The sequence below is a fragment of the Aureobasidium namibiae genome (assembly GCF_000721765.1).
Source record: "Aureobasidium namibiae CBS 147.97 unplaced genomic scaffold scaffold_10, whole genome shotgun sequence".
Classification (NCBI taxonomy): domain Eukaryota; kingdom Fungi; phylum Ascomycota; class Dothideomycetes; order Dothideales; family Saccotheciaceae; genus Aureobasidium; species Aureobasidium namibiae.
Genome location: NW_013581199.1, coordinates 977,652 through 1,005,368, shown reverse-complemented (window position 1 = coordinate 1,005,368; position 27,717 = coordinate 977,652). Strand labels below are relative to the sequence as shown.

Genomic DNA, 27,717 nt, shown 5'->3' with positions numbered 1-27,717 from the left:
CAAAGCTTCCACAGTTGACAGCTAATCAGAATGGTTGGCAATAATCCACGTACGGAAGACCAAATGCTATTTTCAGGCAAGTGCGAGCCATAGCTCAGGGGCAACAACTCTATGAGAAGAAATTTGCATTCACATGACCCACCCAACTCTTCGCGAGCTTGGGTATGGAGCTGAGTCTAGGTTTAATCCAATCTCGGGACAGATCCCGTCGTAAAGCATTTTCCAAACTGAGAGCCATTCGATGACCCCTTAACACTTTCGTGCAGATATACAAGATATTAAAGGAAGGTCCCTGGATTTAGTAAGAAGAGTATGTTCCTACATCTGGTCCTCGGAAGAATCATTCATGTCTCCTGGCATGTGGCATGTCGCAGAAGCATCTACGAGATCGCATCTAGAAGCTTAACCAAAAGCTTAACCTTACGCTAAGGCTAAAATTTCCCAAGATGAGAGCAGCTGAAAAGGTCAAGCTTCGGGCTGCCCGAGAAGCTTTGATTATATCCCGCCCCGGGTTGTCCACGAACGGTGATGGTCAAAGATCCGACATGAACGAATAAGTTCTGGTCGTCCACTCAAGACTTCCCGCCCATCCATCCATCTCGTCCTGGACGCAGCAGCAAACTCTTCTCATCATCGGTGATGCGATACTCCTTCTCGCTCGGGGCTCTGTGCCTGTCAATCAATGTCGCACTAGGCGCCAGTATCAGTGGAGCAGCAGTCTTTGTTGTCGATTGCGTACAATCAGGACAACCTTTACGATCTTACCTTGCATACTACTCTTCCGCAAACCCCGACTCTCAGCGCAAGCCTGACGCCCAGTCCTCCATCAACCCTTCGAACGGCAACAATGAGTATCAGTCCGGAGGATACATAGATGGCTACGACTCCTACTCAATCAACATCAACCAAGACTACAGCGATGGTGGTATCACAGGATCTTTCACGCCTGATTCTGCATTGGCGCCCTGGAAGTGTTTTGGCTACGGTGGCAAGCTGCTGTACACAGACACGACCCATAATTCCAGCAGCAGCCCATTCGCACAATGCATTACACGACACTATTGCATCCCGAACGCCCCTGGCGGGAGTTTCACCGCCAAGCTTCAGTTGTCAACCTCCTGCACGGGAGATGATAGCGGTGTGAACTCAGGAGATGGCGCCAACAGCCCTGGTCACGGAGTCGACCTACCGAAGAAACACAGGAAGCGTTGCAGCATCGCACCAGATGACTTCCTAACGGTCTACCTATACGATGCTTCTGGAGCCCAGATATGTACTGCTCAGACCGATGTAGGAGCTGACTACCGCGATGCAACTGGCGATTGGAAGCTTTGCGGAGCGACCGTGTCTGTGGTCAACCTTGATGCTTCCTCTGCAGAAATGAAAGCTCAGATCATTGCTGCGGACGGCTCGACTGTCAATTGTGGACTGCAGAACTGTGAGGACCATTATAGTGGCGGCTTCTTTTCTACAGATCAAAGATATACATACAGCTGTGATTGGTCGTGATAGCGTCATGGGACTCGGTACCTGGTGGTTGGGCTTTCTTGTATGGGTTGTTTCAGAAGACATACATGTACATACAGCGAGGATAATTTGATCACAGAATAGTACAGCGTCATAAGATCTGGCAACTCGTGGTATCATGTTAAAAGTTTTTTACGAGCACCTCTATCAGTGCTTGCTATCATAAGTCGTGCTACCATCTCGGTCTTTACGCACTATCCCTTTCCTAGGGAGACATCTTCCAGTCCTCGACCGTCATTGATCACATGCTCAAAGAGCCCCGAAGGCAATAACCAACTTAAATAGCGCACGAGGGTAGCAGTGCCTCCACGCCAAGTGAGTCCTGCGCGCCCTGCAACAACGTCGTTGACGAGGCTCTTGGCCGTGACGTCGACCTCCTGACTGCCAGGCTTCTTCAGCCCCTTTCTCTGGTCATTGATGGTCTCTCTGACGCTCCGATAGTAGGAACTTGCAGGCAGTACCAATTCGCCTGCCTTATCGTGGATTGGCGTGTGGACGGCACCGACCACGGCGGTGATGACAGTCACACCCAGTGGCTGCATTTCAACCCTCAAGGTCTCTGAAATCTGCTTTGCTGCAACTTTTGAGCTACTGTAGACTCCTGTGGCGGAGTCAGTACTGACCGAATACGAAAATTGTTGTCAGTTTCTTACCGCTCCAGGCAAGTGGCATGGTTGCTGCGATAGAGCTGATGTTGCAGATTGTTCCTTTGGCCTTGATGAGCAGCGGCGCAAAGGCCTGTGTGGTAGCCAGGATGCTCCAGACGTTGACGTCGTACAGCTTCTTGGCTTCCTCAATCGAGACATCGAGCAAAGGGATGACAAAGTCTGCTCCAGCATTGTTGACAAGGACGTCGAGGGTACCACCAGTGCGTTTCTGAACTTCAAGTACACACTGGTTGATAGATTCGGAAGATGTCACCTCGAGTTGCAATATTTCAACATTGGCCGTGTGTGCCAACGATGCGGCTTTGGATGTGTTGCGGAGTGTCGCAAAGACGTGGTATCCTTGATCGGTAAAGGCTTTGCTCATGGCGGCACCGATGCCACCATCACTGCAGCCTGTTATGAGAACTGTTTTCTTCGCCATGAGAAGCTCATCGTAGCGCAGGCTTTGCGAGAAAGGTGTCCAAGTATACAAACCCCATTGTCGGAAGTGATCAAGGAATGCTTGCCCGTCGGACAAATCGCGAGGTATGCAACAAGAGATGGTGGATTATTGCTTACACTGTCGGCATATATTTGCTCCGCTTTGCCGCCGTCCGACGGGTAAGCACTTGACAAGCTCCGAAACCAACATCAGTAACGTGATACCTTGCTCGAAGCTCGTCATCAAGCCAAGTCCAGCTCCAGAAATACAGTCCCCTCGATTGGCGTGTCATAATAAGCCTTTATTTCTACGAAGCCCAGTCGTTCATACAACCCCTGCGCTTCGCGCATACTTCCTAGTGTATCCAGTCGCATAAATCTATATCCAATTCGCTTCGCCTCCTCGATGACCTGCTCTACTAATGCTTTCCCAAGCCCAGATCCACGGCCTGCAGGTGCGACGTATAATCGCTTGATTTCACACACGCCATCAGTATCCAGAGAACGTAGACCGATGCATCCGATTGCTTTGTTCGTATCTTTATGACGTGCGAGGAGAAGGGTACCGCTCGGCGGTCCATATCTTCCAGGGAGCTTTGAAAGCTCGGTAGTAAAGTCTTGGAAAGAGAGATCAATGTTGAGTGATTTTGCGTAGGCTTCGAAAAGCGATGCGACATCTGCCAGGTCTTCCGGATTCGTGGCCGGCTGGATAAGGAAGGGTCGTGGAGCTTCGCGAGGCAAGGCGGATTGCTGATTCGAGCTTTTGGCAGACATGGCGCTTCGAACAGACAGTCGCAGCTCTTTACCAAAGTCTGGAAGCTTTACTCAACATCTGGTAGAAGCTGGCCTCTGTAGAATAGTTCCAGTCATTGTACAACAGGTTGGAGGGATTGAAGGTGTAGGGATCGCATCTGAGTCATCGCGGGGAAGGTGTGGCTGCGGGTAAACAGTTTAACGGAGTCCTTGCGGATACTTTGGCCCTTTCACTTACATGGCCTTGTCGAAGTTTGCAAGCAGATCATGTCTGACTCTGAACCCGTCAAACCGAGTGTCATCTGAGTACACATGTCCATGTGCCGTCGGGAGATGAATACCACCAAAGATGAGGCAGCGTTGGCGCGTCGTCGCGCTCAGAACCGTGAAGCTCAACGCAAATTTCGCCGTGAGCCTCGCCACTGCGGCCCTGACAGCAAGACAACCGGCTGACTTCCCACTTTGTCATCAAGTAAAACAGAACGAACGGAAAAATCTGATCAATGCTACACAAGCTCGAGTCTCACAAACTCAACCTTCAGCGACACCCGATGCGAGCGTCGAGAGCGTGCCACCCTCCAAAACCATCACGACCAGCGCTCCTTCGAGCCGCCCCCACAATAATCTGATCAGTACTTACGGTCCGTGTGGTCTGGAGATATATGGTGATATCAATCTCCTCGACTTTTCGAACTTGGAAGGCCTTTTGACGCCAGGACCCGAGTCTGACTCCACAGCACTTCCATCGCCATCGCAGTTGTCAAAGATATTGTACATGGCAACCTCTTACTCTACAGAGAATCAGATGTCTGACCAGCTACGTGCCAGTCTGGTAGAAGACAACAAAACATCTACCCCAATGTCGCTCTTATCAGATGAGATGCCATGTCCAACAGCTATCTTTGATGGCATGGACCCAGGTGAAGCCGCCAAAGGTACATTTGTTAGAGATTCTAGCATCAATAGTGGTTCCTCCTCTCACATTGTGCCGCCGCCAATATTCACGTCGAGTACAGACCGTCGAAGCCTTGCTACTGAGAAGCCTTCAACCAAACACTCCGAGGGAAATTGGGTCAGCGCTTTACATATCGCCGCACAAAAAGGTCACCCTCACATACTCCGTATCTTGTTGCAGCATGGCGTCGACTGCAATCAAAAAGATGGAGAAGGACTGACCCCTCTCATCCATTCCATCATCAGTAATCATGAAGACGTGCTGTCCTCGCTAATTCAGAACGGCGCACGCGTTTGCGAGACGGACGATCGTAGCCGTAATGCTCTTCATTGGGCAGTTTTGCAGCGACGGGAAGTACTACTGAAGGGCCTGCTGAAGCATTGCTCTGGTGATCAAAGAGTGATGGAGGGGCGTGACTCGGCTGGTAGAACGCCTCTACACACAGCTGTTGACATAGGCTTCGAGGCTGGTGTCTGCATTTTGCTGGGATATGGTGCAGACTTGAATTCCCGGGCTAAGATGCACTGATTTGTCAACGAGCAATAGAGAAACGGACAGCGGGAGAAGTTTTCAGCTACTTGACGAAGCTGCTTTCAGCAAGAGAATGCCATGGAGCCACCACCAGACATTCGTTGGTCCCGTACAAGCAGGTCGAACAGTTGCGTTCGGCACCGGCGAGGACAAGCTCGGTGATGCTATTATTGACTCACATGTCACTGTGGAGACCCGGCTACTTGGTGCAAACCACCAAGAATCTGGTTACCCCTGCTTTCACTCAACGCAGGAACGGACTGCAAGTCACACTCGCGACCATGCGCGTGTAAGCCTTAGACAGTAGGCGTGCATGGTAGGAAGAAAACGGCCGAGGCTGGATATGCGCTCCTATCTCATTGCAGCGTTGGGGATTCTCGCCACCAGATCTCAGCTTTGCATTCAAATAGCGCAAAGTAGATCTTTCACATGTAAAACTAGTTCGCTGCATTTCGTGCAGCGGATCTCGTTGAGTGGCTGGCTGAAGCACCAAACGACTGCAGGAACCCGGGGTTTGCATGCGCGGGAACGCAACCGATCAAGCAACATGCAGAAAACGCGTCAATATGCAAGCCCTCACTAAGCTTTGCTTGCATGTTGAGGGCAGATCCTCCGGCGCGATTTGGCAAGTCGAGGCTAAGTTAGAGAATTGCACCATTCGCACCATTCGGATCTTAGGGCTCAATAGATCTAGTGTCAACTACGGTCCTCGAGGTGCAGATAGCTCACCGACTATGCTGAGGTCCATCTGGAAGATCTCAACACGAATCTCAGCCTCTTGTCGAGCCCTCTCGACCATGATCGTGACTATAGAATATTCCTGGTCCAACGGTTGAGAAATCGGATGTCGTATGCAGTGAATTCATTGGCCTAGGCGGCATGATGCATGTTCGGCTCGACATTATGAACATCCATCATGCAGCCTCCAGCTCCTGCCATGTCCGAAGGAAAAGGAATACCGACATCCACTGCATCCAAAAACGCAGTTGCAGTAAAGGCTAGAAGTGGGCTGTATGTAGATCCTCTAAGTGCAGGAACCCAGATCGTCTCGACTCCAAGGGTTTTCACGTGTAGGAACTGCACTTCTCCACAGTGATCCATGGCAACTTGGTGATAGAATCTGAAGGAAGTCTCATTTCTCCAACAACAGCTTGATACTGCAAGTCTGGGGCGACCTCATGTTAATCAAGCCGGTGACTTCAGCTCTTGACTGCCAGGACGACTGCCAGGCTGGGACATGTACTGATCCACAGAACATCACCATACACTGGCTACAGATGCATAACAGTTTTTGCGACCGGTCGTGCATACCGTAACTCGTTCACGCAGGTCTGTAGACGGGCTGAAGGGCACACTACTCTGTTCACCTCCATCCTGGATTTAGTCGTCAGCTGAACGCATGACCATGTCGAACAGCGTCCGCACCAACACACTACGCACTCTGGTAGCTGAGGAACCGTCTGCGATCTCCTTTACAGTCATGCTTCCTGCTGAGTGATCACAGCTGGAAGGATGGTCAAGGGGCACTCCCTCGAGATGCATTATCCAACCCATGATATATAAAGCGGCCTTTCACCTCGATGTACTGCACTCACCACCATCTCCAGCATTCAACCCTCTCACAGTCGTTACTACTTCGCAACCATGAGATCACTCAAGGTTTCCACGTTCGTTTTGTTCTTCTTTACGCTTGTCCTCCAAGCCTCAGCATCTCCCTCGCTCGTTCGGAGAGCACAGGGTGGATGTTCCGCACAGGACAGAGCAGTCTTTGATAGAATCGTCAAACACCAGGAATATTTCTGCCAGTGGTGGCTCTCTGCGTAAGATGCCGTCTAAGGACACGTCCAGATCTTCTATATCTAACCCATTGGTAGATCCCGCACCAGTACTCCATTCATCGAGCTGTCTGCTAAACGTGTCACTGCTGTCTGTAACTGTCGGGGTACCAAAGAAGGAAATGTTCCTACCAGCACGGGCGGCCCCGGTTTGAATCTTGCCGGGGCCTCTGCTGAACAGTGCAGACAACAGCTTGCGAGCGAGTTTGGAGAGCCATACAATTTCTGTTACTTCTATAACATGAAGTCAGTAGCAGCCCGGAAATCGTACGATCTGTACTGACACCGATACCAGATCCAGAAATTCGTCTCCTTTCCAGAAGTATACTGCGACACAGCTCTTGAGCCTTTGTAATTGCGTCAACGGCAACTCTGTTGCGACAAGCACGTCTTCGACAAGCTCATCGTCGACCAGCAAGACATCGACCAAGACTTCTTCAGCTTCCTCGACCAAGACTTCTTCACGTTCAACCTCCTCGACCAAGACCTCATCTCGTTCGACTTCTTCAAGTAAAACCTCATCAAGTTCAAGTTCTTCGAGCAAATCTTCGTCACGTTCAAGTTCTTCGACTAAGACTTCGTCGGGTTCAACTTCCTCGACCAAGACCTCGTCGTCAACAGGCTCATCGTCATCCTCATCTGGATCGAGCAGCGTGTCTATAGCCACGGATCCCACCTTTACAACAACCACTTCCAGCTTGTCGAGCACTTCTTCGTCCAACACTACCCAAGTCAGCACCGGTACCTCTAGTGGATTTAACACGACTTCAACCAGCGCAACTAATAACGGAACAAGCCTCACTACCAGTACTCCATCGTTGACCTCAACCATCAACAGTACTGTGACTGGCACTTCGAGCAGCGCCTCGTTCAACAGCTCAAGCAGTATCTTCACTGGCAACGGAACCAGTAGCACTGTGTCACTGTCTACTACATCGTCATTGTCTGCAAACACTTCTTCTTCGGTATCTGTCTCAGCCAATGCTACCGTCACTGCCACTTCGAACATAACGACCACCGCATCCACAGGAACTTCGAGCGGATCCTCCTCTAGCACAAGCACTGGTGGACCGCCTTATGGCAACGGCACAAGCAGCTCTGTTGGTCCAACCGTGCCTATCTCGACTGGCGTCTCGTCCTCAATCATTCCCAGCACCAACAGCACAACTGTTCCTATCTCAAGCACCAACAGCACAATCTCTGCAATTCCTACCTCTAGCGCTAACAGCACCACTATATCCAGCTTGAGCACTGCGAACGGTACTGTAACGATTATATCCAGTACAGCCTCCTCGAGCAGCGGACCACCATATGGCAACGGCACCAGCAGCAGTATCTCAGTCGGGCCTACGGGTTCTCTGACTACCGGCACTTCTCCATCATCCTCAACTTCCTCTGGATCGATCAACAGCACTATCAGTGCTCCTACGAGCACCGCTAACGGCACTTCCTCCACAGCTTCGTCTAGCCTCTCCTCGAATGTCTCTACTAATGGACCGCCATACGGTAATGGCACAAGCAGCAGTATTTCAGTTGGTCCAACAGGAATTCTGACTACCGGCACTTCTCCATCATCCTCGAGTTCCTCTGTGTCCATCAATAGCACTATTAGTGTCCCCACGAGCTCCAACACTACTTCTATTGTCGCGCCAACAGGGTCCTCTTCTACCGTATCCACCAGTGGGCCGCCGTATGGTAACGGTACAAGCATTTCTCTTGGCCCAACAGGAATCTTGACTACTGGCACTTCTCCTTCCTCTTCGAGTACTTCCGAGTCAGCCAACAGCACTATTAGTGTCCCTACCAGCATCAGCAACACTACCACTACCGCATCTACCGGTTTCTCGTCGAGTGCCTCTACCAGTGGAGGGCCATACAGCAACAGTACTATTGCACCCCCTTTGACAACCAGTGTCTCACCTTCGACCAATGTTTCGACCACTTCTGTACCCACGTCCTCTTCGTCGGTCTCGATTGGCAACGGTACAATTACCGACTCTCCGACTTCGACTGTGTCTAGCAGCTTCAATACAACTTCATCAGGTAGCAGTAGCACGATCGCAACCACCAACAGCACCACTTCGCAATCTTCTTCCTCGACCGTCTCCACGTCCACCCAATCATCTTCTGAGGCTTTGACGTCATCAACTGTGTCGCAGAACTCCTCGGACACGACTACATCTAGCTCAACTGCTGTCACCAGCTCGGGCAGCACATCCATCAGTGCCAGTACAACAGGTACCTCAAGCCTCACAACATCCAGTTCGAGTGCAAGTTCGAGCCAGTCTAGCAGTGCCAGTTCGAGCCAGTCCAGCAGTGCACCAACACCAACTCAAGATCCGATTCGCAGCGGAGCAAACGTTTTCATCAACGCTGGATCTCTGAAGGGTCGGGTACTAGAGTCCTACCAGGATGGACAGGACGACTACGCGACTGTGTACACCAGCCGTAAACATGGAGACCAGCTCCCCTACACATTCAACGCGACATCAGGACATCTCTATCTCGGAGACACTTACAACGTTCTGAGTTACCAGATACCCAGCTTCCGTTCAAACTCTGTGCAGTTGGCTACTTTGAGTGAAGGTTATCTCGCCACCTATCCGACATCTTGGAGCCCTCTCCAGTGCACTGTCTCGGCTTCGATCCTCTCTTGCACTGCCAGTTCAAAGGCCACCAGATACCGCCCGGCTAACAACTATTCAGTGTTTGTTGCGGTACCAAGAGCCGGTCAATCCGCCGCTGACATCTATCTCTACACCCAGAGCGGACTTGATGGCCGTCCGCTGGGTGCCAGCCAAGTGACTCTCCAGTTGTCGGTAGCTTACTAGGCTCAGAGGAGCAGACCATGATGGTGTCACGGTGAATCACGAAAGAGAAGGATCTGAAAGCTGGAAATCAGGTCTCTGAGCTTGGCCCAAGCATGTTCTGTTTGGTTTGATTGTGTGTTTCTGTACTTGTTTCTGTGCTTGTTTCTGTCATTTGGTTTGGACTTGGAATTCTTCGTTGTAATATTTGTTGCAGTGTTGTAGGAGTCTAGTGTTGTCTTTGAAAATGAAAATTGTTTTACAATCACTTTCTCTCTATCCCTGACTAGTCCAAATACTTCTACAAAACCCGAAGGTCGTGGCGTGGGTCTTGTTTGGAAGACGTCAAATGGTCAATTGCTCGGTTCTTCTGGGCGAGTCGCATTTTCAAACAGCTGCGAGCTCAACAACTTAAACGATTCCAATTCTAAACGGCAAGTGTAAAATCTGACGTCATTAGGATGATGTAATAGTCTGCCATCGTCATGATAACTTGCCTCGAGGCAGACCTCAGCCGTATTCACATTTACGTAGTGCGTTTAATTGGCATACGATACTCTCTATACCAGCCTGCTTCCTGTGTAATAACCTTCTCATTACCATGGCTGGGAACTCAACCACCAACAGCTCAGTAAGCGATAGCTCAACTGCGAAATCAATTACAACCAGTCCAACACCGAAACCAACCTCAGAAGTTTATGCGGCACCCCTTGAGCTCGAACCAGGCAGCACCACCCCGTGGCGGTACTACGTCCGCTTCGCAGACAATCACACTCTAGAAGCACATAAGAAAGCGATGGGAGATGTTGTGGTTCGGGAAGATGCTCCTCAGCCAGAAGGACTTAGCAGCGGCACGATGACAGAAGAATATCGAGAGCGTTTGAGAAGAGATCCCGGTGTGGTTGCTATCTGGCAGTATGATGGACAAGGTGAATGGTTTTGATCATTGTTGGTGGCACCTGGGGGCAAGTCTTTAGTATATTGACTCGGTCTTGGGCCGGATCGTCAATTCTCTATAAAGTCAAGATAAGGAGATTCTGGTCTAAGATATACCATAGGCATACTATTTCTTTCTGTTGAGCTGTTACACGACGGAGGTAGGCAAGCTGTGGGAACTGTGACCCTCTTTGCCATTACACAAGATCTAGATCGATAAACGCTATTTTCTTAGCGATCTAGTCCTGCCGACTAGTACAATTCAAACACGAGCTTCTGTCCCGACACCTTGCCGCTGTTCAGAAACCCCAGCCCTTCTTCAATCTTATCGAAACCCGTACCCATCAGTTTGATCGGTGGAGGTTTTAACTTCTGCTCTTCTACAAGCTGTGGCAATATGCTGTAGAACCTGGCCAGACCTGCTCGGTCCTCAGCCTTGACGGGAAGCTTGGGCCCGATAGGAGGTACCAGTTGGAAAGCACGACCGAATACTGTATACATGATCATCGTCTCCAATGTGACGCCTTTGACAGTACTCTTCGCCATTGGATCCAGAGACACGACTTTGCCGTTTTGGCTGGCGACGACGTTGCAACAGAATTCATTGCTTCTCTCGCCACCGAAGCCGTCGAATGTCATAGCGAGATCAGGGTGTGTTGTCTTGATCTTCTGGACGCTCGACTTGTCTCTGTAGTTGTAAATTTGGTCTGCGCCATAGGACTTGACCAGACCGTTGGGATGGGGAGAGCAAGTGGTGATGACACGCAGACCAGCCATTTTGGCGATCTGGATGGCGAACAGACTTGCAGAAGTACTGCCGCCATGGATGAAGATTTCTTTTCCAGCAGTGACAGGCTACTCGTCAAGCCAAGGGAGCCCGAGAACGAGGTTCAAAGCTTGCATGGCTGATACAGCAGAAACACTGTAGACAGCGGCTGTAGTCAAGGGAATTGACTCTGCGACCTTCCAAGCCAAGTCACCGTCGATGGTCAGATATTCGGCGTAAGAGCCACGGTTGATGTAGATACCACCATGAACGACACCAGCGATACGGTCGCCGATTTACAAATTTCCTTTTGCTGAGGTGCCGACAGCCTCGACAGTACCTGCATAGTCGCAGCCAAGAATACTGTTCGGACGACCAAGAAGATCAATATGCTTGTAGTCTGTAGGCTGCGAATTGTCTAGCTTCCGTAGGCTGCTGGATTTAGAACGACGGATACGTTCTGTGCTACTGCTTTCACTTTGACGAGCACTTCATTGGCGCTTGGTGTTGGCGTGGGAAATTGTCTGATCGAAACATGGACGACGCTGAATGTTGTTGCAACTTTCCATATAAAGCCAGAAATCCCCCGCTCGTTTGTCGCAAACGCTCGCATCGTGGGTGGAGCCATGGGTCGTATCTGTATCGTATCCCTACACGAGAACTATGCGGTTTACGGGATGCTTTTGTCTGTTGTGCTTGTTGACTCGTCACGAAGCTTGGCTGGCAATTATATAGTCATATAGGCTTGTGATTACAACGGCTCTTGTCACAGTCGGGACAATGGATGCGCCGACAGAATCGACTTCTCTTGATTCGCTCGGGAGTGCGCAATGGGGAATCGACCCATCGACCGCACAGATAGGCGAATTATGATGCTTCCTGGTCTGTTTGGAGGCCTCAAAGTGCTTGACTCGGCCGTCAGCCCTTCCCTATCGTCAACTTCCACATACGAGGTAGCTTGAGTGGAGGTGCACACTGTACCATACAGAGACAGATAAAAATCGAGCTCAGTGTTGTATCTTCCTTGTAAAAGCCCAATCTTGGAAAGATGAGGACCGAACCGCCTATGTGTTGGAGGTCGCCGGACCCTCGGTCCGGAGATCCGAGCCGTTCCGGAGTGAGATCTGTCAACAGCCGCGCATCCTACTTTGCGACCGTCTATAACACGACGACATCCGTCCGCCTCCTTATGCCAGACCTAGATGAAACCGCCCTGGAAGGTGCTTCGACCTTCTTGAGGTTGATAGTCCAAGCATTGAACGCAGCTCTCGACCCTGGCTCCTATGGCGAGCTGGCCCTCCACCGGATATCGCCTTTCGAGTGTCTGTACGACCTGACGGCTAAGATTGTTGACATCGGGCACTTTCTAATATACAATGGCGATGATGAACACAGCAGCATTGTGCTCTGTATACCGCACGAATACTTGCCATTACGACTTGCCATGAATATTCCTAGTCTTTGGCACGCCTACAAGATATTCACACTCATTGACGCGTATTGGACAAAGTTTTTCGTTGCTTCATACCTGCTTTGCTGGTTGTTTGGAAAAACATATCCGCTGCGCTCGCAGCAACCAACAGTTGCTGAAGCTGACCGCATTCGACGGAAGATCACTACCCCTTTATTTTTCGCGCTCTCGCACAGCCTGGTCTGCTTTGCGGTGTTCAGTGACCGACTGGAAGCTGCACTCTGGTCTTGGTTCGGCATCCTGGTCATTGCTGGTCTCGCGCTCTTCATATCGCCGACCTCTCCCCAGGTCAATCCCGAGAGGAATCTCGAATTCGAAGCAACTATACAGACCTTCCTACAAATTGGCTGCCTTGCAACTCTCTGGCTTTTCCAATTCTCGCCATTTGTGATGAGTCTTAAAGTCAAGGACCGAGACTGGCGCGACAGTCGCATGCTCATGTTGATCGGAGTCCTCCAATTTGATATTGCCATGGTTTTCCTTGTTGCGGCAAGGACAGAGCGATGGTCGATGGTACGGTTCGGACTTGTTAGTGCAAGTCTGGTGAGCATGGCGTATGTTTACTACATCGAGTTGTACGCGTTGACGCGGGGCACTTTTGGTTTGCTTGCTTGAGAAGGAATGAATGGTCTGATCCAGGAGTCACTGATGGCTGTCATCGGCTTATTGACGAGTCTTATGCGAGGGATCACAACAGCTCGAGCTCCAAATCCAATCGGTTCAGATGCCGCTGGAATTACGTCCTTCTCTGCAGAACGGTCGATGTCATGCAGCTTGGGTTGTATGAACACGGCAACGCCGCTGCATTACGTGGGTTCTACATTGCGCAACTATCTCTACAACATGGTTGTTGAGTTTCAGCTGCGGCTGAGCCTGAGAACGCGGACTTTACGGGCGATAGTTTTAATTGATGCCAAGGACGCAATACACCGCTGAATCCGCAGTACTGTAGATGCTGACCTGAATAGACTCCTGCGGCTGATCGCTATGTCGCAGAAAACCGTATCGGCAAAGATCTTGGACTCCGCGCTTCCATCTAGGTATAAGTGGGGTGCAGGCAAGTCGAACCTCTCATCGATCGTCCGCCCTTCACTCCACATCCTCAATTATGGAAACACTTCTGGACTGTTCGCCCTGCGTCTTGGTGACGGGTTATACAGGATTTCTCGGCAAGGTTGTCGTCGAAGAACTCTGTAGACAGCAGAACGCGGGCATTCTTCCCTATCATAGGATACTGGTTCTGATACGACCAAGCAAAACACAGACGGCGAGAGATCGTTTCCTCCATACGACCAATGCCGTATGCTTCTCACAACTTCCCACAGCCTGCTGGCCAAGCATGGTTGAGGTCATTGAAGCAGATCTTGCCATCCCAAACCTAGGACTCGATCCGATCGTTTTCAGATCTCTGTGTGCATCGGTAACGCACATCATTCATTGTGCCGCCTCGGTAGACTTCGATCTGTCTTTGGCAGATGCTACGCTTGCCAATGTCAACACTTCCATGAACGTTCTCCATCTCGCACGGGAATGTCCGCGATTACGACAGATAGTTGACGTCTCCACTGCATATGTCTCATCGCCACGAAATGGAACCATTCAGGAAGTCCTAGCACCTCTGCCAGAGAATCTGCAGGCAGAACACCTGTATAAGATGATTCTGAGCGGCGCTATTGATGAAGCACGGCTTCTGCGAGTCTCAGGACATCCCAATACTTATATGTATCCGAATGCCTCGCAGAACATATGCTTCACGAGAGGCGTGGCGCAATCCCTCTTACTATCGTCAGACCGAGCATCATCTGCGCCTCTCTCTCGTATCCCTTTCCAGGTTATATCGACTCTTACGCTGCAATCGGAGGCTTTGTGGCACTCTATGGCTCCGGCTTCTTCCATGTGGTGGAGGGAGATCCAAATGCAGTCTTTGATGTCGTACCCGTAGATGTGGTTGCAGAGCACATCATCGACGAGTCGAGGTTGAGTGACATTGATGCAAAACCTACCGATGCCTTCAGGATCGTTCACTCTGTGGCGGGTCTCCAAGACAGCTGTTCAATGAGGGATCTCACAGCCTTAGGCGCACAGTACTTTCGAGCTCATCCAGGGATTCTACGGCCATACTGGACGTACACTGGTCCAAAGTGTGCGAGGTATCACTGTTATAGAACAGTTACACAAACTCTACCGTTGTCTGTAATGAGCTTGATTTCCAAGATCTCTGGGGACAAAAAGACCATTCGTCAACTGGGCATTGTCAAGAGAGGTATCAAGAAGATTGATCAATCTCTCCCATTTTTTCTGAAGCATACATTCGACTTTGCGACACACAGGAAGATTGGTGAGGATTTTTCGTCTGCCGCATATGTTCAGCTTTTGATGGAGGGCATCCACAGACATCTGATTCGTCGTGAATTGTATGCAGGCCTGCCTAGAGTTTGAATACCATAAAACCTATTTGGTTGCACGGCAGAGCACCACATGATGTTTACGCAATGCATCGGAAGTCGAGACTGGGAAGTTGTCGATGTAGCTTCGTTGTTCAGCCACATTGATGACGAGCCAAGAGAGCCATGAAACGTTGCGATCCTCCCATCTTGTATTCCTCAAGGTCACTCTAATACCTACTTCCCAGTCCGTACAGCGTCATTAATATGATACAAATCAGTAGAACCCCATTTTCGGAGGCTACGACACCTTAAAATATTGATTAGTGCGTCTGTTTGTGCGTGGTTCATTATTTGGGAAGGTGTCGGTATCGCATCTGGCACCCGGCGAGACGTCTTGACCCAGATGCAGTTGACCAGGATCATTCTTACAGCAGAGTCATTATGGACAGCGCACTTTAGCGGAAGTTGGTAGGAAAAACATCCGAGCTGCGGCTGAGTTCAAGTTTCAGCTCCGGAATGCGAATCCTTTTCTCTGGGTTTCTTGGAAATGCTGACAAGCCAAGCCTTTCAACTTGCTCATCCAAGATCCAACCTACGATAAAGTCTGGGTACATGCATACTTTCCCACACGTAGGGAGTAAGACTCTCTCTGTATGGCTGATTTTGACGTGGGAAAACCCAAAACAGGCACTTGCTTATTGTTTCTCTTAGTGCTTATGGAATTCCGCTGCCTAGCATTGGGCACTATGCATCCACGTTGACCTACGGGTGAATCAAAACGTTGCTTTTGTATCGCTTGGAAGTTGCTAGGAAACGGCCTTATAGGAAGAATTTCAGCTTCTTGGACATCTGTTGTAGGACCATTCCCTCAAGCCTTAGTCTGCAACATACCCAAAGCATTCAACTTCTTCAGAACGTCCCTTTTCCGACTCGACATGAGCTACCCTATGGATACTTCTCTAAAGAACCCAACGTCTGTCCACACTCAAGTCACGGATGCGAGTCAAGATACAGAAGCATCGCACCACGAATTCTTTGAAAACAGCTCGATCGAGTCTCTGACATGGAGCGACATAGACGTGAGCATCAAAGACCGAAAGACCCAAGGGCATAAGTTGATCCTCACGTCTTGTTCGGGTCGAGTTGAGCGCGGTCAGGTTCTTGCACTGATGGGACCGAGTGGAAGTGGCAAGAGTACCATACTCAACATCTTGGCCAGCAGGACGAAACTGTCATACACGGGCTCAGTGCACGTCAACCGACGCGCCATCTCCGGAACCTCCATGCATGATGTTTCTGCTTACGTGCAGCAAGAAGACAGGAATCTCGGCGGACTCACAGTAGCCGAGAGCATCCGGTTCACGTCAAGATTGGCCAACCCGGACATGTCTAAGCAGCAACAAGCGTGGCTCAATGGAGAAGTCATTCGAGCACTTGGATTGGAAGCTCAGCGAGACACGATTATAGCTTCGCCATTTCGTAACAGCCTCAGTGGCGGGCAGAAGCGCCGTCTCAGTCTAGCAACTGCCCTTGTGACTGGTCCGAGGATTCTTTTCTTGGATGAACCAACGAGCGGCCTTGACTCTGTTGCCAGTCATGAGGTCATGACGTTCATCACTCGATTCGCAAAACAGTACGGAATCATTGTCATTGCATCGATTCATCAACCGTCGAGTTCAACTCTGAGCTTGTTTGATCTGGTAATGCTTATATCCGCTGGCCAGACATGCTACTTTGGACCACAAGCCGAGCTGGTGTCGTACTTCAGTAGTAGTTGTACTATTCCACAATACTGCAATCCGGCCGAATTTCTTCTAAACTTGCTCAATACGGACTTCTGTCGAGATGACAGTAAAGAGCGGCAGGTTGAGCTATTTGTCACGAAATGGAGTTCGTCGCAGCGAATGAGAGCGGCTACGCATTCCTCTGTTGGAAGTTTCAGTCCTATCAAATCGGCAAGAGCAACCAACGTGCAGGCTTGTTATACCCTGCTCCACAGAAATTTTATCAAGTCTTATCGTGATCCATTGGTCTACGGTTCTAGGCTAGCCATTAATATCGGACTTGCTCTGGTGGTTGGTAAGAAACACTATCAACGCAGGTGAAGAATATTGGCTGACTACATGTCTCCGTCAGGTGCTGTCTGGTTACGTCTGCCCAGCACACAATCGTCCATACAGCCTCTCGTGAATTGCTTGTTCTTCAGCTCAGCATTCATGGCTCTGATGGCTGTCGCGTATGCGCCAGCGATTATTGAAGACATAAGACTGCTCGAAGAGGAGTACATCAATCGACTCTACAATCCACTCCCCTTCGTTTTTGCCAACTTCATCATCGGTCTCATCTGGTTGTTCATGGTTGCTTTGTCGTTCAGTCTGATCGTGTTCTGGTTAGCGAACCTTTCTGGTGGAATCCGTGGCGTTGCTACCTTTACCCTGTGGCTTTTCATCGACCTTTTAGCTGCCGAAAGCATGGTGGTTTTTGTTGCCGCCTTGGTCCCCCAGTTTGTGACATCGTTGGCTCGGGTCTCGTTCGCGAATGGACTTTGGCTCGCAGTGGGAGGGTTCCTGGTTCCGAAGAGTATCCTCAACTCCTTCTGGAGATGTAAGTCCAGTCCAGTACCTCAACCAGACAAACCTTCCATTATTTGCTGATTTCTACCAGACGCGTTCCACTATATCGATTTCTAGACGTACGTCTTCCAGGGCTTGATGCTAAACCAGTTCCGTGACTCAACTTTTGCTTGCGAAAAACTGCCGGATGGCCAATACTTCTGTATGTATGCCAGTGATAAGGCACCACAAGGAGTCATAGCAGGCTCAGCGATCCTTGATGCGTATGGCTATACCCACAGATCTCGAGTATGGTTGTGGTGGACACTCTACTCTCTGCTGATCATTTTCGCCCACCGTGTGCTCGGTCTCACCGCTCTATGGTGGAGAGTCAGACGCTGAAGGATGGTATATCATCTTATTCCCTGTAATGACGATGGAAGGCTCCTCGGAGATTAAGCAGTGAACCTGGAAAGAGCGGAGCGGCATATGCCCGTTGGGTTTTCATGATCACATTCTTGGCAGATATATTGGCATTGGGACCCTACACCGGAAATACATCCTTCCCATCACCTACTGTGCAGCAATCTCTTATACAAGTCTCCGCGGTCTCTGATTTTGACTTTTTGCCTAGAAACTTGGCATGCCATGACACGGGAACACCGGCAATACCACGCTCCTCACCTCCAAGCAAAGGTCGAAATCTGTAAAGGTCATCACTTCATACTGCAACACCTTCTATCCGCGTGATGCCGCCTTTAGCGATCGCCAATGCTTGATGATGAAGGTGAAAATCAGGGCATTCGTAGATCGATGATACCAAGTCGATCCTACCAATGTTGAATATAATGACTCACTGATCAGACCACTTCTACCAGAACGATCTACTCCAATCGCCGTCACATCTTCCTCACATATCCTTCAAACCAAGCGCTGTTCTCAATTTTTAACATCATGGCGGGCTCTCGTAGTCTTTACAGCACAGCAAGTCTCCTTGCGCTTCTCCTCCGACCAACATACACATCAGCACAATCCGATCCACTATCTTGCGCTAATGTTGGTTGTCCTGTCCTCGACGACACCGCAATCTCGAATTGTTCAGTGGCGGGTACAAGTTATCCCGTCATAGGCCTCACCTCAATCCGAACTCTCTCTGAATCGAACGTCGAATGGACAATCGCAGTCAATCAATCCAAGACTGGTAACGATTCGCTCATCAATCGTGCTTTCTATCTAGGCGTCGAGTCAAGCGATGTTCTCGACTCGCAGGGCCAATCAGCATGTTCTTTCTTCTTCACAACACCCGACGGTGGACCTCTATTTTACGACCCCATGACTTCCGTATCTACAGATTGTACCAGCCGCGATGGAACGGAATTCAGCAATCAATGCATTTCGGACCTCAAGTCCCAAGCCAACAACTTAGCCACCTCGAATACCGCCATCTGCAACTCTATCGCACAGACCTTGCAAGACAATCCCCCGTCCTCTTGCCTTTGGTCCTCTGGTACGAAGGTTGTAGCTGTACCTCTTACAGGTCTCTTGGCACCGAAACCAATCTCTGCAGCCGACAACGAAACATCGAATTGCTGGCCAACATTGCCAAAGACTAACGAGCTGATTCCGGTGTGGACGGCTAGCATCTACGCCTCCACTGAGAACGATACCGTCGTCAGGAGCGGCGCAGGTACTACACCAGTCATGACAATTTTCTTTTCGCAAGGCAACGATGAGAAGTCGAGCACCGAGTTGGTTTGTTTGCGTCCTGTAGATTTGAATGATAAGAGTGCTCAAACAATGGAGGATGGCACCAGTGGGGCTCAAGGGATGTATGGCTTGTCTCGGTGGCTTGTAGTGCTGGGCTTAACTTTGTCGGCGACCTTGGTCTTAACTTGAGGCAGGCCCTCGATTCACTTGTATCAACACATTTATGGAGCACAAGGAGTGTCAAAGTGAATACAAGGACAACATATTTGAGCCTCAATGAAATGGATGTTTAATAAAGCCGCAGAAGTTTGAGCTTCAGTACTTGGACTGACGATGATGATATTCCGTTCTGGTAGGTTTGTGACTCCTTCCGAAGATTCTGACCACTGTACAGGGTAGAGACGCATCCGGTAGATAGTGTGAGGCTTGCAGACTGCTTATTTCGAGCTTGGCAACACTGTCTATTCGCTGCAATCCTTGAATATGCAGACGCATTGATGTGCGCGCTATCCACCGGATGTGAGAATACCCTGTGCAGACTGTAGCCACGTCCGACGATCAGCGTGGTGTAGCGTAGGAGTCCACTTTCTTGCATAACAAGGGTATTTGACCAATGATGATGCCTACCAAGCTTGTTATAGGCAGTGCTCAAAGCTCACACTAACCGTCGGATGTGGTCGTAGTCTGTAGGTTGTCGCAGGCCCTGGCATGCATCAGGCTGATTTTGCTCAGCGCGCATGCGGCTCCACTTTGAGGAAGTCGCGAAGGAGCCCCACCCCAGCTACCAAACACCAAACACCAAACACCAAGCAGCGTCAGCGACAACTTCCCATCATAACAATCTACTTTTTCGGGACCATCTACTTCAATACAAGCATCGCCTAGAGCTGGAAGCGCGTCACTGGCGATTGTCTCTTGCGATGGTGGAATTGACGGTCGACGTGCTGTATCATCTCAGCGCTTACCTTGACAACTGCGACCTCCACAATTTCTCCCTCGTCAAGCGGCTGTTCAACGACGTTTCAAGGAGACATCTGTACAGAAACATCGTCATCAGATTTTCCTCACCAGACTTGCTCGACATTGCGGTTGCCACTTGGGCTCGTATACTGAAGCGTGCCAACGCTTTCAAATATGTACGACATGTCAAAGTACTTGCGAAACAACTCCACGATTACCGTCGTGACTGGGATGGCGATTTCAACCTGTGCGGAGATGATCCTAAAGCAACTTGGAAGTACTGTATGGTGAAACAGTTCGGTGATTGGACAGTGCCTGAAGTATTCATGGCTGGGGTACAAGTACTACTGACACAAGACTCGCAGTGGAATGATCTCAGTCGCTTCATGTCCAATTTTCCCAAACTACAAGAACTTACATGGGGATGTGAAGAGCAGATTCCTGCCTCTGTTTTCAGAGGCGTCACTCAGAACCACCCAGGCCTTCGGTTGCACATGCGAAATTTCAAGCTGAAAAGCCTGAACAAGAGTCCCAGATACCCAGCAGTTTCTGCATTGACTCCTTACGAAATTGAGCTGGCTACTTCACCGTGTCTTTCCAGCATAACCATGTGGCTTCGAGACGTATATACGCATGCCTTTGAACATACCATCATGGACATGCTTGCAGGTGCGGCACCAAACTTACGAAAAGTCGATTTGTACGCGACCGACGTCGACCACGAACGCGAAATTGCACCTAAGCATCGGCGAGGTGCTCAACCCCCTACACCCTCTTCAAGTCTGGGTTTATTGCGGCACTTTGGAGTACACACGAACGAACAGCTTAACGCTCTGACAGAGCATAGTCTTGTGACAGATTTCTCGAGATTGGAAAGTCTCGAATTACATCATGTCGTGGGAACCGCAGAACTACGCTGGCTGGCTGACGTACACCTTCCAGCTCTCGAGCATCTGGCATTCAATATGACTGACATGTCCCGTGATGTTGATGTGCCTGCGAGTGAGTTTGTGGCAGAAATGAACGAAGTTGTTATGGATCTCATTCCTTCCTTACCTGCTTTGCAAAGCATCAAGATGGCTGGACCGTTCGAAGAACAAACGATCAGAGTCCTGCTTGACCACTGTGGCCACAACTTACAACGTCTGCTATTGTCAACCTACAATCTGGATTCGATCTACGATGCGTTGCTCGTACCAGCAGCTACTGTTGATGGGGATCTTATCCAAGAGATTCGACAAAAGTGCCCGAATTTGGAGAAGCTAGCTCTGACAGTTCTGAGGTCAAAGGACGATCCTGCTGAGTTCGCCATATACCGTGCTCTCGGAACATGGAGTTGATGCTCCATGGCTAGTACCAACTCGGCCGGCTATTCTTGTTTTCCACTTCTCAAGACTACCTGGTGGCTACTTGCTTGAACTGCTGGTGCTCATTAATAGCTCATGCGACTACATCGTATCAAGAAAAGCCTGCTCCTCCTGACTAGACGATCGTCCCAACGCTACATTCCTATACGGAAACCTTCCAAACTTTCTGATAGCAGCATAATGCTCATCAACCGCCTTTTGCAAGATGCTCCTCAGCGCACCAAACTCCTCTATCTTCCGCATCAAAACCTCTCTCCAGGACGCCGTAATCACATCTTCTTTATCAACTTCCCCATGCATCAACATTTCCACATCCTGGAACCTTTCCTTCTGCTCCTCGATCATCACTTCCTGCATTTGCATATCCTCTGCATGTTCGAAAGGCATGAACAACCAAAGTCTATATCCCAATCTGTATCTCACATCCGGTCTCTGATGTATACCTAATTCCTTTGCTCTCAATGCGATCGCGAGAGCCAGTGGATCAAAAAAGTTAAACACTTTTGCTGCTCCCATGCCCCGATAGCAGTTCCTGGGCATCTGATCAAGGAGAATGATCAGAGACATCCAATCAAGTGCTGAATCTGGATTTGTGGCTGCGACGATGTCGTTGGCGCTGTATTGACGGGACAAGATGAGATTGAGTACGGAGCCGAATTTGTCGCTGAATGAAGTCAGCTGCAATAAGGTGCGAGATTCCCTGGGTGGGCAGGAGAGAGGAAGATACCGGCAAGATTCATCAAACTCTTCGCTCTTGTCTACAAACCACACATTGATATCTTTAGCACTGGGCACAATGATGTGTGTTTCATCTTCCAGGTGAGAGAACCAGAAGTCTTGGAGGCAATCGAGGATGCCGGAAGCAAAGGCTTCAGCCAATGCATCTTTTGGGCTTTGTTCGGACATGAAGCATAAGGCGCCTAGTCGCAGGCAGGTGTGTGGTGGATTTCTCTGCAGATGGTTGTTGATCGAGAAGGGCGGTTGGACGTTCGAAAAAGCATGCCGTCATCATGATCGCCGTCCACTCACTTTCAACAGCATAACAAACTTCAAGGGTTGTTTAGCAGGCTATCACCAAATCACCAATGCTTGTATAGGCAGAGAGCATTTACATGCTCTCAGTAGTTCACGTGTCGATCACAAAACGTCTGGATGGGCAACACAGTCTTCGCAGTCTTGGTGACCTTACAGCTGACACATCGCAATTACAACTAAATGTCAGAGGATAGGCCTCGCACGACAAACCATATGACCAATCCAATCTCAAAGAACATCTTGAAAGTGAGCAATCGTCTCATCAAGTCCGACTTCATCCCGTCATCTCCAATCCGCCAACACGCCATTAATCCTGATGCCCGCCAAATGCAAAAGATCAATCACCACAAAAGCAAGCACGAATCCTACAACCAACCCATCCATCTGATTCCAAAGTCTTATCGCAAAGGTCCTAGCATCAGCCACCCACAGCCACTCTCCTCGTGTTTTCCTGCCTGCTTTGAGACCTGGAAGGTTATCGAGCGAGTAAGCGTTGTTTTTGGCGCGGTACTCGACCATTTTGTTGTCAGAGACTGTTTTGCCTGCCCAGTGGCCTAGGGTTTCGCGGTCTTGGAGGGGTTTGGTGGGGGAGGAAGGGGAGAGGAGGGGGACGCCGTAGCCGCAAGAGGTCTGAACCTGTAGGTGAGATGAGTACGTTGGGGAATTGAGTCTGGTGTGCAGGGTATATGAATAACACAATATTTCTCCCCCCTAACAGACAGGAAATATTGGAGAAGAGAAAATGCCAATAAGAAAAGATGAAAAAAGAAACACATACCTTCCAAATCTCCAATTGAATCACTGCTCTCGCTCCCACCGGTACCTCGACACCCATACTTCTTGCTGCTTCTCCGAACCCCACTTCCCAGAACTCTGTGACTCTGCCTTTACAGAACAACCTCAATATCCGTGGACTTTGTTCGAATGAACAAAACATGACCGTACACCTCCCATTCTCATACAAATGCGCAATAGTCTCTGCTCCAGAGCCGGTAGCATCAATGTAAGCTGCTTTGTTGGGAGACAGGATTGAAAAAGTAGAAGAGGGAAGGCCTTTGGGAGAAATGTTGATGTGAGAGCCATAGGTTGGGGAGGAAGCAATGTAGAAGAGGGGCTGGGACATGCACCACTCGCTGAGGTCTGGGGAGAGGGACTCGTAGAATTTGACCATTTTTCTCTCTTGTTGGTGATGAGGTTCCCTTTGTTTGCTACGAGAGTTGTTAGGAAGATCAAGAGAATGGTAGTCAGCGATGAAGAGATGTGTTTATGGTTCAATGCATGGAAGGATCAAGGTGCAAGTGAGTCACCCCCGCTTTCGGAGGATCGGCTATTGCGGAGGACACGGTATAGTTCATATATAGACATATATATATTGTAGCACGACTTGCCAGAAAGTAGCTATGGCTATTGTTGAATTGTCGAACATGGAAAGGACAACCTATCAAATGGAGTGTTACTGTCTCCAGACTCACCGAGCTCATGTTTGTGGCGAGATGTAAGTGGTCGCATATCGTGATATTCCAACGGGTTGATCACATGAAAGCAAATGTATTCTTTCAATGATGACGAGATGGAAAATGAGATGCTTTTATGCTGATGCTAGATGATCAAGCCTTCTTTGTCCTCCTGCTGCCTGGCTTCTTCTCATCAGGCTTCTTGGGCTCGGCAGGCTTGACCTTCTCTGCAGCCTTTGCTTCAGCCCTTTTCTTTGCACCTCTCTTTTCAGCTTCTTGAATCATGTTTTCCGAGTACTCCCAAAGCTGTTTCTGCAGCTCTTCATCCAGCATGTCTCTTCTTGCTGGTGAAATCTCTCTGCATTCTTTGATCAACCAGCCGCCGTTTCCTCTTCCCCATTGGGCTTCCATGGCGGCGTAAAGGAAAGACTGGGCGCCTTGTGCAGGAGACTTGAGGATGATGTACCAGATGGGATAAGTCAAGAGGTAGAGAACGAGACCAGTGATGGACCCCCATGTGAGGTAGCGGCGCATTCCAGGAGTGCGAGTTTGCCCAGGATCGACCAGGATGACTCTTGCATTCATGGGGTTCTTGTCAGGACGAGCGTAGGCAGACAGATGTTTCTGGAAGGACTGGGCAAAAGCCATGAGGGCGAGTTTGGAGGATGCGTAGGCCGAATAAGGGTTGAATTTGTCGGCCCTCTCCTTTTGTCTGATCTTTGCTTCTTTGACGCCAGTGACTGGGAGGGTGCCGCCGATGTAGGCACTGCAGGTTGCCATGATGATGCGGACATCGCGGTCTGGGGGTTGGGCGCGGATGGCTGGCGACAAGATGCTGAGGAGATGGAAGTTTGCGAGGTAGTTCAGGCCCCAGTTGATCTCGACGTCGTCGTTGGTCTTTTGAATCTTTGCACCCTTGGGGGTCAGGGTGTTTGCGCAGAGGACGATCATGTCGAGTCGTCTCGGAGGGGCATTGTCGACCCATTTGGTAGCGAACTGGCGGATAGAGTGCAGCGAGGTGAGATCGACTTGGGCAGCGGTGATGAGTTCGTTGTTTGAGCGATCGCGAAGCTCTTCAATGTACTCGACGAGGAAAAAGTCGTCCAGAGCGTGTTGGGTCAGCAGGACCAGCTGGGCGCCTCGGGTAGCCAGGTCGCGGGCGACTTCAGCTCCTATACCAGAGGTGCCGCCTGTGATCATGACGACCTTGCCGTGCATGGTTCTCTCGGACGTGTTTGTTGCTCCTTGGAACCATCTTCTGATCAGGTACAGCACCAGTCCGACACCCAGAAGCTTGAACAGCACGGCCGAGTTGGGCACCGTGTCCAGGCCATCCAGGATGGCTTTTTGGATCAGCGGAACAGGCATCTTGGATATCTCGTGTCAAGGAAGGAGTTCAAGGCAGGAAAGTGCAAGGGGGAGAAATGTCGCCGCAAGCGCAAACGCCGCAATCTCCGGCCGCGACTGCCTTCTCTAGCCGCGTCATTGTCGCCGTCTGCTCTTTCCTTGTACACAACCATGTCCGAGAGCGACGACGACGAGTATTACAGCGTGCCACTCAAAGACCAGCGATACTTTGGTGCAGGCATCAAGCGCCAGCGCATCCATTTCGTCCCATCGTCGACTTCCGAATCCACCACTCCCGCCGGCGCATCCACTCCTTCAGCTCTCTCGGCCAGCGAACGCTACCTGCAAATCGTCCTGAACAAGGCTTCTTCTGAACCATCCTCTTCAGAAGTTACACTGGCCAAGCAGAGTCCAAAGATATGCGCAGTCTGCAAAACACAATACGAAGGCGAAGAGGCAGCACACTGTAGCTCGCTAGTCCACCAGATCGCCTTGCCACACTCACATCCACCCTCTGCATTAGACAGATCCCGCAAAGGCCTTTCTATCCTTCAATCCTATGGCTGGAATCCTGATGAGCGTCTCGGACTCGGCGCACAGAGAGAAGGCATCCTGCATCCCGTCAAGGCAAAAGAGAAGCGTGACACTGTTGGTCTAGGCGTCAGTCTCAACAATGACGAACCTACTCTGAAAAAGAAGAGGAAGCTCGAACAAAAGACAAAGCCTGTCGAGATGCTCGATGCTGGAAAGATCAGGAAGCTGGAACTGAACAACAAGAAGAAACATGAGAGATTGCAGACTTTGTTCTATTCCAACCATGAGGTCGACAAGTATCTCGGTGCCGGATGATCCTGGACAGAACTACACCCCGCCGCTAATCGCATCGCCAAAATCCAAGTCTCCGTCCAAGAAATGTCATTCGGACCTCGCCAACTCAACCAGTCGCCATCACAGGTCATGCTTCGGCATAATCGACAGCAGCCATGTCTCTTACCTCGGCATTCTTCCATCATATCCTTCCCGCCCCGATATCCAGTCGTCTTGCGCCTACAGTCGACCTCCTTCCCGACCCGCCAAGTCACTGGCCTTTCTCACTTCATGTGATCGTCAAGGAAAAACCCCACCATCATCACCCGCATGAACCACAAATCCTATGACCTGCTAACTAACAACGAATCGGAGGATTCCTGAGCAACTATGGCCTGGGAGTGGTAGCTCGTACCCCACGCGTGCTGTAGTTCATGCACATGACTTGACACACGGCCCGCCTCTGGTTCTCAGCCTTATTTTGAAAACAGCTGACTTGCATCTGCATCGACTTCTGCCGTCGCGTATACACAAACCAACGAGTCAGGAGAGGCATCAGAAGTCATGACCTTCGTAGTTCAGTTCCCCTTCTGCAACATCCATTTTTGAAGCAGGTAAATCATGTAGTTCATGCAACATCTTGGGGCTCGGCCCGCTCCCCTTCACGCCTTGATTCAAGTCCATGACAGACATCACTTTGCACCCGCATGAACTTTTAGTCTTCTGACTATCATACCGTCCATAGAGAATCAGCATAGCTCTCCATACCATTCAGCCAAACAAAAGCTTGTCTTCATATTCTTTGCGCCCTGTATCTAGTACCTTCTGTCGTTAGATACCTCGAACCCCTTGATACTTTCCTCATGCCTGAACAACGTGGCAGCCTATCGCAGTAGTCTATCCAACAGTGACTCCCATTTGCTCAAAAGTACACGCCGTGGCCCTTCCACTTTGGAAGGCCACCTGCAGAAGCGGGAGAGGCAAGGCTGACTTGACATGCATATCACAGCGGCTGAATATCCTTAGCCGCTGGAAACCAACCGAGTGAGATGTGACGGACGACGCTATTGGTTGAACTTGAAGAGGTACCCATTGCTATCGGTTCAATCGTTGGACTCTCGCTGCTATTGGTCGACGTGAGAGTACCATTGCTATTGGTCCATATAGACTACCATGGCTGCCCGATGGCAGACCCGTGACATTTGACGTTCAACTGTCAACGACAGCACACATCCAGATAACAGCCATCGATCAGATCCACGGAGAAGATCAAAGAACATCGAGTAAAAAGGTATAAGATTAGAACGCAATACTGAGACTAGATTTGCCAGAAAGAAAGAAAAGGAAAAAAGGTTGCCGTGAGGCAGAGGAGCTAATAAACATGCAAAAACAACCATCTAAGATAAAAGCCAAACCAGAAAATGAAGTGGGC

The 27,717-nt window shown here is 50.0% G+C and overlaps 13 protein-coding genes across 13 annotated transcripts; 7 read left to right on the top strand and 6 right to left on the bottom strand.

Moving 5' to 3' along the window:
• Positions 1-639: 639 nt before the first annotated feature.
• M436DRAFT_82793 (uncharacterized protein) lies at positions 640-1,509 on the top strand (the record flags this gene model as incomplete). The annotated part of the gene is made up of 1 exon (XM_013571451.1): positions 640-1,509. One exon carries the CDS (start codon positions 640-642, stop codon positions 1,507-1,509), a length of 870 nt encoding a protein of 289 aa, XP_013426905.1.
• Positions 1,510-1,721: 212 nt separating this feature from the next.
• M436DRAFT_48064 (putative short-chain dehydrogenase/reductase) lies at positions 1,722-2,616 on the bottom strand (the record flags this gene model as incomplete). The annotated part of the gene is made up of 2 exons (XM_013571072.1): positions 1,722-2,128; positions 2,181-2,616. 2 exons carry the CDS (start codon positions 2,614-2,616, stop codon positions 1,722-1,724), a joined length of 843 nt encoding a protein of 280 aa, XP_013426526.1.
• A 242-nt stretch (positions 2,617-2,858) lies between these two features.
• M436DRAFT_73627 (acetyltransferase) lies at positions 2,859-3,389 on the bottom strand (the record flags this gene model as incomplete). Its single annotated transcript, XM_013571450.1, has 1 exon — positions 2,859-3,389. One exon carries the CDS (start codon positions 3,387-3,389, stop codon positions 2,859-2,861), a length of 531 nt encoding a protein of 176 aa, XP_013426904.1.
• Positions 3,390-4,449: 1,060 nt separating this feature from the next.
• Positions 4,450-4,842, top strand: M436DRAFT_28814 (ankyrin; the record flags this gene model as incomplete). Its single annotated transcript, XM_013571047.1, has 1 exon — positions 4,450-4,842. A coding segment is annotated over one exon (393 nt), but the record flags the coding sequence as incomplete, so codon positions are not given.
• Positions 4,843-6,498: 1,656 nt separating this feature from the next.
• Positions 6,499-10,439, top strand: M436DRAFT_64684 (uncharacterized protein; the record flags this gene model as incomplete). Its single annotated transcript, XM_013571292.1, has 6 exons — positions 6,499-6,674; positions 6,729-6,935; positions 6,985-9,508; positions 9,970-10,029; positions 10,066-10,127; positions 10,166-10,439. The coding sequence occupies 6 exons, from the start codon at positions 6,499-6,501 to the stop codon at positions 10,437-10,439; spliced, it is 3,303 nt and encodes a 1,100-aa protein (XP_013426746.1).
• A 245-nt stretch (positions 10,440-10,684) lies between these two features.
• M436DRAFT_73625 (NAD(P)-binding protein) lies at positions 10,685-11,826 on the bottom strand (the record flags this gene model as incomplete). The annotated part of the gene is made up of 4 exons (XM_013571449.1): positions 10,685-11,287; positions 11,318-11,395; positions 11,525-11,605; positions 11,656-11,826. The coding sequence occupies 4 exons, from the start codon at positions 11,824-11,826 to the stop codon at positions 10,685-10,687; spliced, it is 933 nt and encodes a 310-aa protein (XP_013426903.1).
• Positions 11,827-12,246: 420 nt separating this feature from the next.
• On the top strand, positions 12,247-13,284 carry M436DRAFT_64682 (uncharacterized protein; the record flags this gene model as incomplete). Its single annotated transcript, XM_013571291.1, has 1 exon — positions 12,247-13,284. One exon carries the CDS (start codon positions 12,247-12,249, stop codon positions 13,282-13,284), a length of 1,038 nt encoding a protein of 345 aa, XP_013426745.1.
• A 2,719-nt stretch (positions 13,285-16,003) lies between these two features.
• M436DRAFT_73624 (P-loop containing nucleoside triphosphate hydrolase protein) lies at positions 16,004-18,010 on the top strand (the record flags this gene model as incomplete). Its single annotated transcript, XM_013571448.1, has 3 exons — positions 16,004-17,135; positions 17,193-17,674; positions 17,747-18,010. 3 exons carry the CDS (start codon positions 16,004-16,006, stop codon positions 18,008-18,010), a joined length of 1,878 nt encoding a protein of 625 aa, XP_013426902.1.
• Positions 18,011-18,562: 552 nt separating this feature from the next.
• M436DRAFT_82787 (uncharacterized protein) lies at positions 18,563-21,615 on the top strand (the record flags this gene model as incomplete). The annotated part of the gene is made up of 3 exons (XM_013571447.1): positions 18,563-19,437; positions 20,274-20,586; positions 20,641-21,615. 3 exons carry the CDS (start codon positions 18,563-18,565, stop codon positions 21,613-21,615), a joined length of 2,163 nt encoding a protein of 720 aa, XP_013426901.1.
• A 108-nt stretch (positions 21,616-21,723) lies between these two features.
• On the bottom strand, positions 21,724-22,548 carry M436DRAFT_48247 (DUF924-domain-containing protein; the record flags this gene model as incomplete). The annotated part of the gene is made up of 2 exons (XM_013571102.1): positions 21,724-22,306; positions 22,370-22,548. The coding sequence occupies 2 exons, from the start codon at positions 22,546-22,548 to the stop codon at positions 21,724-21,726; spliced, it is 762 nt and encodes a 253-aa protein (XP_013426556.1).
• A 411-nt stretch (positions 22,549-22,959) lies between these two features.
• M436DRAFT_48390 (pyridoxamine phosphate oxidase family protein) lies at positions 22,960-23,848 on the bottom strand (the record flags this gene model as incomplete). The annotated part of the gene is made up of 2 exons (XM_013571120.1): positions 22,960-23,313; positions 23,456-23,848. 2 exons carry the CDS (start codon positions 23,846-23,848, stop codon positions 22,960-22,962), a joined length of 747 nt encoding a protein of 248 aa, XP_013426574.1.
• Positions 23,849-24,284: 436 nt separating this feature from the next.
• On the bottom strand, positions 24,285-25,499 carry M436DRAFT_82786 (NAD(P)-binding protein; the record flags this gene model as incomplete). The annotated part of the gene is made up of 1 exon (XM_013571446.1): positions 24,285-25,499. One exon carries the CDS (start codon positions 25,497-25,499, stop codon positions 24,285-24,287), a length of 1,215 nt encoding a protein of 404 aa, XP_013426900.1.
• A 150-nt stretch (positions 25,500-25,649) lies between these two features.
• M436DRAFT_64677 (uncharacterized protein) lies at positions 25,650-26,327 on the top strand (the record flags this gene model as incomplete). Its single annotated transcript, XM_013571290.1, has 1 exon — positions 25,650-26,327. The coding sequence occupies one exon, from the start codon at positions 25,650-25,652 to the stop codon at positions 26,325-26,327; it is 678 nt and encodes a 225-aa protein (XP_013426744.1).
• Positions 26,328-27,717: the final 1,390 nt, after the last annotated feature.